This window comes from Meles meles, chromosome 16, assembly GCF_922984935.1.
Source record: "Meles meles chromosome 16, mMelMel3.1 paternal haplotype, whole genome shotgun sequence".
Lineage (NCBI taxonomy): Eukaryota > Metazoa > Chordata > Mammalia > Carnivora > Mustelidae > Meles > Meles meles.
In genome coordinates this window covers 49,656,831-49,666,300 of record NC_060081.1, presented here as the reverse complement: position 1 = coordinate 49,666,300, position 9,470 = coordinate 49,656,831, and the positions used below count along the sequence as shown (strand labels likewise).

Here is a 9,470-nt window from a genome sequence, read left to right as displayed (position 1 = left end):
AAACCAAGAAGTGAAGTCAAGTCAAGAACGAGAGAATGAAGAAGCTATGAAGATTGTAGTAAGCAAGCATTGAACCCATTTCAATGAAAACTAATATTAAACAATCTTGGAAATTATTGTTACATAGAAAGATGTTTTCTATTTTGATGATATGAAACTAATAATATATTAAGAAAATTGGGAGAGAAGGGGAGAAAGAAGAGAAGGAGAGTAGGTGTAAGAGGTTAATTTCATTTTTTTTAGAGCAATAAGTCAAATGATATGGTCTACAATTGAAATAGGTATATGCCAGTAACAAAATATTACTCCACAAATTCTTCATAATTTAAAAAATATGATGAGCAGGCTATATTTTTTTGAAGGAAGCATTTACCTTAATTTTAAGAACCCCCTCAATATCACTTTCTCTTCTACTAAATTCAGGTACAACTAAGTTGACTATTTTATTTAAATGTAACATTTATTGTGTAGTACTATTCTAGTAAAGCCACTTCTATCTATCCAACTGCTGTTTATTATATGTGTACAGCAATATCTGAAATAACATTTATCTAACTATGTGGTAAAAATGGATGATTTTTATTTTTACTCTGTTGTATTGCTTGAAATCCTTAAAGATTTTTACCAAAAAAATTAATTTTTCAAAATAAATAATATGAAAACAAAATATATGTCAGAACTTGTTGTATTATTATTACTAAGACTTGGAATGTTGATTTATAACCCATGGTGTGTTCTCACATAGCTCACCATGCTAGGTCCTCATTTCACAGCTGAGAATCTGACAGTCCTAATGTTTGTTTCACTCCCCTAGTCACTCTGGTCTTCAGGATCCTAAACTAGTGTTTTTGGGCAGGTTGGCCTTGACCTTCAGTTAGTGAGGTTAGTAATGAAGCTGTAACACACAATGTGAACCCTATTACCATAAATGACTCTATCAACAAGAAGAACCCACTGTTAGAAACAGACTGAAGAGTTTGACTGTAATGGAAAACAAACCAGCTTTCAAGACAGATGATCTAACCAGGGAAGACAACTAGGAAACTAAGCCAGGATCTCTTCCCCAGTGATACTGAACCAAATGAACAAACAAAATCAAATTTACTGTTTACTTGAATTCAGCCCTTGCTTTGGCACTATTCAGGGTAACACAATTCCTGATTTGCCAAAGATCCTGGAAAATTTTCAGGTGAATGCATGCTCACTATCTAAAATGATATTCAGAAAAATATCAGCAGAGAAACAAACAGAAGACTGGATCAAAATAAGCAATTCTTACTTCCCCCAACCAACTAGCTGCAACCACACGAGAGAGAAAAAAAAGATAGCGATTGCTCAAGGTAGATTTGTATAAAGACAGGAAATTGCATCTTTTACGATGGGTAAAATTTCCCATCACATAAATATATAATAATAGCCTCCATCATTTGGGTTAACCTTTATATTACCTAAAATAAACTCTCATCGTGGTGTCATTCTGTTATTGGCATGTGACAGAGTGTGTGTTGAAGCAAATGCAAGTTCAGAAAGCATCCTCTATCTTCATGTGATAAGAAACCTTCAGACTTTCCTAAACAGACAAACTTTGTTTTGCTGCTATGCAACCAACATGCAATACAGCCCATCAGACAGTAAATAGATTATGAATTTCACAATGAAAAGTCTTTCTCCCTGTTTGAGAACAAGCCACAACTTCCTTTCATGCTATACTAATCCACCACAACCCTCTGAAGCGGTTTCGCAAATTCAAATGTTTTGGCAAGATAAATGAATGAATAACAGAGCAGTGACACAGACTATGTTTGCAAACTGCACGCTAAGAAGCATTGATACCATTTGATTCATTCCCGTAAGACTGTGGACCTGGGCTCCCCGAGCGAGGCAGAGATAAAGAAGTTTACTTCACACCCACAGTCTTCCAGGTAGCAGAATGGACGCAAGCTTAAACAACAGAGATGCTGAGGAATTCTGCTGGCAGGCGCCCACTGGTGCTCAGACATGACTCTGTGTAGGGGTATTAGAGAGGTTTTAGCCATGAGGGAAACATCTGTGAGGACAAGACATGACAGGCGTCGAGAACCTGTGACTCATGGGCCAGACATGGGCCACAACCGTGTTTAATGCGATCTGCACAGTGTTCGGTGAGATGTTAAATTTCACCAACGCTTAAAATCTCCCTGTAAAAATGCAGACGTCTTGCTCTTTTCTTGAAAAACCGGAAAATAATACTGAGCTCATATTTTTGCAAGCATCAGTGGGGATTGGCTTTTAGTAGAAACACTGCAAACAAACCAAACACAGAACAGGAGGAGAATGGTTGGATAAATTATGGTACTTTTGACCCTGGATTTACTGCAGAGCAATAAATGGAACTAACTACAGATATACTCAACAACACGAATGGATTTCATATGCACTGCACAAAAGAAACCAAAAACAAAAAAGCACATATTGTATGGTTTTGTGTATACAAAGTTTATGAACAGTCTAAGCTAACCAGTGATGACAGAAGTTAGTGTGAGTTTACTTGTGGTAGATCGGGTACTTTGGAGGTGATGGGAATGTTCTATCTTGATCTGGGTGATGATGGCAAGTCTGATTGGATGCTTCTTGCTCTAGACTAGATGGGTGGTTCTCAAAGTAAGATGTCCAGATGAGCAGATAAGCTTCCCCCAGAAGCAGGTTAGAAACGCAGATTCCTGGCCCCTCGCCATACTTGCTGCATCAGAATCTGTGGGTGTGAGGTCTGACACTGTTTTCACTGATCCACCAGATGACAGTTTGAGAAACACCACTCTAGAGCACTCTACACATTCAAGAACATTCCAGAAAAGCAGAGTTGGCCTATACTAAACTATCCATTCCCTTTTACCCCTTCCCCAGCATATTGCCATAAACTCAGCAAACAGAAAAGCCAATTGGCTCCCTCAAAAAACTTCTATCAAATTCCAGTAATAAATCTTCAGAAAGAGAAGTGCAACTGACATGCCCCATTCCTATCTCAGCCATCAGATTGCTTTAGTTTTAGGATTGTTACAACTGGACTAGAGACATTCTCAAAGAAAAATGAAAACAGCTTCTTATCTTTCTGATGATGAAAATAATATACATCACAGAGGTTTCAGTGACATTACAATTCTGAAGAAAAAATGAAAATCTACATTCAAGTAGGTAGTATGGCTGTGGGGGGGGTCATAAAATTGTTCAGTTCACAAATTAAGTGCACTAATCCCCATCTCACATAATTTGCATAAATGTTAACTTAGAACACCATATGTGGATGTCCACTTGCTGGGAAAGTTATCAACTTTTTGTTTTCACCACCCAACCAAATACTATGATGTAGTCAAAGTACACATTCTTGGCCAACAGCAAAGGCATTTCTGAGTCAGTTGGGGGAATCGAAAAGGTGCTTGTGATATACCTATTTATTGATTAATATTAACTACAAGTGCATTAAACAGTTACAGTAATATTCCTTCTTTGCATTTGGAGAAAACTTTGAAGGGTAACTATTTCTTTTTATTGATTAAAATATTCTTTTTTTATCAGACTAGATTAATAATTTTAGCACTGTGTTTTTGTCCATCACAGCATTTAGGAAAAGACCCAGCATTGAAGAGAAGGGAAAGAGGGAAGGTGGGAGAGATCTGAGCAAAATAAAACATTGTAACAAAACAAGAAAACATAACCTAACAATTGTATTTTTAAGTAGTGATTCTCTCAATTGTTTCATTTAATATTTCACTGTGGTTGAACAACCAGAGAGATGGTAATAGATAAATTTCAAAATTACTTTGGCTACCAAGTTCACGTCTAATCTGCCAAACGCCCCGTTTGGAGAATAAATTTAAGTTATGTGACCAGGGTTTCCCGTGCACAGCGCCAATATGTTTGTCCAGAATTCCGCACTCAGAAGCGGCCTCACACTTGCGCTTCACGCTCTGGTTGTTGGATTGAAGTTCTTAATAATTTTATCTTTGAGTTTGCGTTTTTTAAGTAAACGCCAAGGGACGGTGAAACATGTGCTAGGAGCTTGAAGCCTAGAATCACACAACGTCCCATCTCCTGCCATCTGCCCACCTCCCCTAAATGAGTCCTTGGCTTGGCTCACCCACCTGCCAGTGACCGCGCCGCTGTCCACGCTTGGCAGGGTCCTGCGCGCAGGCGCAGAATAGTCACGGCATATCACCGGGAAGTGTCAAGCACCTGCTTGCTCTGTGAGTATCCTCATGCCCAAGGAAACGTGACATTAAATAGCAAAGAAAAGCAACCAAAGAAAAGCTACCATGACAGGTTAAGAGAAAAACTGTGGATGGAAGGAAAGGCCTTTTTCCTGCTTTTTGAACAAGCGGCCCACGTTTTCATTTGGCAGGATCCTCACAAATTACAGTAGCTGGCCCTCTGTATGACTGTAAGTGGAAAAAAAGCGAAAGAATAAAGAAGAGCTGGAAGGTGTAAGAGAATTAATGAGCAACAGAGCAGTGCCTAGAGTTCAGAGACTAAAATGGATGAATTTCATATTGTTACAAATGGAACAAATAGAGTCTTCTCAAAAAGCTTTATTTGTTTCTGATTAAGAAGTAATATACATATCATAAAATATGTATCTTTTATAGATACAGACACAAAAGACGGGAACAGAAATCTACGTTCAAAGACGTAGCGTAAGTCGTGATGTTAAAAGGTACCTAGAAAATCACCAATTTCCACCAACTCATCCCAAGTCTATCAAGAGCTAGCTCCTCGGTGTTGGAAATCTGAATCTCCTGTTTCTCTAGGCATGTCCAATCTTTTGAACCTCAACTCACCATTGAGGGACACTGCTTTAAGATATCTAAGCACAATGCAGGTTAATAAAAAAGTGAGATCATTATCTTTTTATCTCAGGGGTAGCCACCTCTCCTTTTACCAAAGGCTACCTTTTGTTTTTCAGCACTTTAGCCTGCCAGGGGATGACGTTGTCTAAACACATTTCCAATGTTTTCTTTTTTAACAGTTAATATATTTCCAGGATGCAAGTCCATTTCTTTCTAAAAGGTTCCTAGGACACCCACTGAAAAGTCAAAAGCAATGAGCTCAAAGGGATTGCTATTTGTTGGAGAAGAACGACACCCTTTGTGTTGAAGTGGGGGAATTGCAGACTGTGGTCACTCTCCGCACAGTGTCTCTTTGTCAAGTAAGACATGCCGAAAAAAAAATAATAATACAGATGGGAAAATATTGTGCACTGTCAGATCTTGGAAACGGCCGGAGGATTTTTCCTCACCAATGTCTTGTCGATGACTTTCACATTCTGGCACCCTGAAAAAATAATGCATACATTTAATATGAAATGAATGCAATAATAATCAGGCAGGTAATCGTTTTCCCAAGGAATGTAAAACTTGACAAATGTAAGGTTTATGATTTAAGGTAAGCTTGCCAAATCTTATGTGGCATGAGACCACTTTTATTACCTAAACAGTCCTTAACACAAAATGACTGGCACATATTTTTATTAACACAAAGAGTATATTCTTTCTGCCACATTTAATAGAGAGTCAGCGGCTGAAAGCTCTCTTTTAGGATATGTCTGTAGCAAATTAAAATGCATAGTGAGGATTCACAGAATGGCGTTCTTCTCTCCCCGTGCCTGTGTCCACACAGGCTCAGCGCGGTAGCTGTAGACCATTGATCTTGGGAATTCTATCTACGAGGACCGTCTGGGTGAAATGGATCATAGAAAAGGAAACCCTCATTACCTTCAGAAGTGGGTAATTGGCTCAAAGGCCTTCTCTGCATTGAGAGGTCCATTCGGAGTTAAATTCAAAGCAGTCACTAGTAATAATGATGTTTATTTCTTACACATTTCTCCAGCAAATACGATTTGTGTGTAGGGCGCTGCTCTGAACACTGGGAATACTGCATTGAAGACAACAGAGGAAGATCCCTGCCTCGTGCTTCTTATATTCTCCAGAGGAAAAGAGGATATATAATGCAAGTCATTTGAAAAGTAGATCATAGGATAGTCGATGTATAGGGGATGGGTGCTACGGGAGAAGAATGACAGTCACACGGAGAGAAAACTAGAAGCTGAGGGAGTGGGTGGGGCATGGATTGCCATTTTAAATAAGGTGGGTAGGATGGCACCCTTTGAGAAAATACGAGTTCAGTGGAGATGTGAAGGATGTCGGCCTTGTAGACATCTGGGGGAAGAGCATCCAGACAGATGATATAGCCAGTGGGATAGCCAGAGCAAAAGCCTTCAGGCTGAAACATGGCTCAGGGAGGAGTGGGAGGGAAATGTGACCTGGGCAGAATAAGCAGGGGAGACAGTAGTAGGAATTGAGGTCAGAGAGGTGACAGAGGTCAAGCCGCATAAAGGTCTTGTAGGCTATGATGAGGACGTGGGCATTTACAGTGAGTAAACAAACCAAGAGCCATTGGAGGGCTCTTATCAGAATGGTGGCATGATCTGAATTCGTATTTGAAGAGTTCGTTCTGACCGCTGTGATCAGAACAGGCTGGGAGGGAGAGGGAGGCAAGGTGGACACACAGACCGGCAATGCCCAATGGGAGAGAGGCTCTGATTGGGAAGAAACACAGAGAAACTATCGCAGCAATGAGTGAGGTCAGGTCCTGATCACATTTTGCAGATAGAGCTCCTGTCAACGTGAGTAGAGCTCCTGTCAGTGTGGGGGTGTGAGGGAAATGAGAAGTCAAAAGTGACTCAAGATTTTTGAAACAAGGGTACTAACATGAACTGTCTCCACTGGGGGGTCTGCAGGTAGAACAGGCTTTTTTTTTTTTTTTTTTTTTTTTAAGATTTTATTCATTTGTTTGACAGAGAGACAGTGAGACAGTGAACACAAGCAGGGGGAGTGGGAGAGGGAGAAGCACAATTCCCACTGAGCAGGGAACCTGAAGTGGGGTTTGATCCCAGGACCATGGGATCATGACCTAGCCAAAGGCAGTTGCCTATGATTGAGCCACCCAGGAGCCCTGGAACAGGTTTAATAGGAAAAGGTAGCGGTATCATTTCGACCCCCTCGTGGAGGTGTTGACTAGCCAGTTAGATTTTTTTGTTCAGATGAGATGAGGAGGAATAGTGGATAGTGTTTGCCCTTCAGGTACTCACACTCGCCCACACAGCCTTGACGAGACAAAGTAGAGGCAAAGCGACTGTTACTGGCTATGGACTCCCTTTGTCCAGAGAGTGCTCTGTCCTAGAGTTGTAAACATGGAGCCAACTTCCAACTTCATTACAGCCCAAATGACTCCATCTTCTTCCCCCTCATGTTTACGGCTCTCCACCAAGGAGCCCGTAAGAAGAAAAGAAAGTTGGGAAGGAGAACAGCAAATCTTACCACTCAGAGCCATGGCCAGTCGGAATTCGTCCTTTAGTATCTCAAGGACATCTTGAACACCTTTCTCTCCCTAAGCAAATAAAAGATACAGATATTTGGGGTAAGTGGTTTTGACTTGATTCGTGTATTTATCTCACTGTTGTTCTGTTTTTACATGTTTATTTCATTGTCCTCTAATTACCTGGGAAGCCAAGCCCCAGATGATTGGTCTCCCCACAAACACAGCCTTGGCTCCCAGGGCTAGAGCTTTCAGAACATCAGTGCCTTTCCGAACACCTCCATCCAGGAAGACTTCCACCTTCCCTTCCACAGCCTCCACGATTTCCGGCAAAACATCAATCTGCAGAGAGGAGAGGTCAATCATGGGAGGCTATGTTGGCTGAAGTGTTACCACCTCAACCCCCACGGCCATTGACCATCTGACGAGGGTTTAGCATGAAAGAAGCGAAACAGGTTTGCAGTCAACAGTACAATTATTCCCTCCTGGAAGAAAAGGGGTGAAAATGTCAGTACCTAAAACACCAACTAAATTTATTATTTTTATTTTGAAGTTCAAGACTTTTTTTCCCCTTTCCTGATGTTCAAATTCAAAGACCATGATTTTTAAAAATACAAACAGAATTTTAATACATGTAATGACATTTTATAACTATGCTTTATAAAATGCATAGAGGTATCTTGCTCATATAAAGTATTCTGTACATGAATTACCCTTGCAAATCAATTGTTAAAATTAATACTTAATTGCAATGGTGTATGAAATAAATAAATAAAATTAATACTTAATTGCAATGGTGTATGAAAATGCGAGCAGGGCTAAAATGAAAAACCTACTCTCTGATTTCCCCGACCAACATCTTTTGCATCCAGCCCTACATTAGAGAACTCTCTATGAAAATATTTTTCTTGCTTTAAAAGGACTATGACCACAGGCACCTTCAAGGTTCTCGTCTTGATTGACAATTGGTGATGGGCTTGTATCAGCACCAGAGAGTACAAGAGACTCGTGGGGGTGGATTTGGTGGATGGCAAATATGGTTCCTGATCCTTCACACCACTCGGAAACCACCCCTTTTTCCAAGGTAACTTTGCAGTGTTTCCTGCTAAAGGAAACAGAGTGCACTGGCCTGCTCCTTGACATTGGCCTTGGCCTTGCAACTTACTTTGGCCAGTAACATGTGAGCAGAGGTGGCAGAGTGCCATTTCTGGGCATAGACCTTAAACGACCTCACGCACGTTAACTTTCTCTGGCACCTGTGCCACTTGCCATGAGAGGAGCACCCCCTGGGCACCGCTTTCCCTTTAGCTGGGGCCCCAGAATAAATACTCCGGAATTCAGGAAGCAGAGCTAGCCCAGCTAAGCCCAGCTGGACACGAAACTTGGAGCACAGCCACCTAACCAGTACCAAGTCCAGATCAGCAGACTGCGCCCCCCGCACTCCCTGTCCCAGCCAGCTGACACAAAGTTTCACAGGAATAGATGACTGTTGATTTAAATCACTGAGCTCGGAGTCTGTTCTTTCATGGCACCACATGGCAATAGCTAATAGAGTTGGCTAATAGCTAATACAGTTAATAGCTAATAGCTGATACAGTTGTCTCTTTTGTGCAAATCTTTGCCCTTGAGAATGGAAATGATTGACAAAGTGACCTGTAGGTCAAAATCTGTAGAAATTACCTACATTCATTCCCAAATATTTGAGTATAAAATTAAGTCCAACCTCCATTTAAAATGCACGCTGAAGAAGCTACCATGCATTCAAGTGCGGTTTTTTTCTAGACATAATTGTGCTGAAACCACTCAAAGGCTTTCCCACTTCTCCCCCCAAATTGTAGAGGCTCAACTTAAAGAGAGTTTTATGTAAAAGGCTGAAGACCAAACCCGGCCACAGATTTGGAGGAAGTGAAGGCAACTTTTGGCACGCAGCCCCTAAGTGTTTGGCAGGTAGTGTGATTTTCCCCTTTTCCTTTTGGCTTTTCTGCCTTGCCAAACATGCTCTGGATCCATTTACATATGTCCCTTTACCTATACATAGTCCTCCTTTTACAGTCAGGCAAGTTACATCAACATATAAATGCTACAATTTCCAAGAGATGATGCAAGCTATAATTAAGCATATT

General features: G+C 40.8%; 1 protein-coding gene across 1 annotated transcript in view; it reads right to left on the bottom strand.

Moving 5' to 3' along the window:
• Positions 1–4,547: 4,547 nt before the first annotated feature.
• HAO1 (hydroxyacid oxidase 1) overlaps positions 4,548–9,470 on the bottom strand; it is a 50,181-nt gene continuing 45,258 nt past the window's right edge. The window contains exons 6-8 of the mRNA XM_045981653.1: positions 7,531–7,689; positions 7,350–7,419; positions 4,548–5,304 (exon numbers count right to left, since the gene is read on the bottom strand). Of these exons, the coding sequence (XP_045837609.1) occupies positions 5,234–5,304; positions 7,350–7,419; positions 7,531–7,689 (300 nt within the window). The 3' untranslated portion in view covers positions 4,548–5,233. The remainder of the gene's footprint in view (positions 5,305–7,349; positions 7,420–7,530; positions 7,690–9,470) is intronic.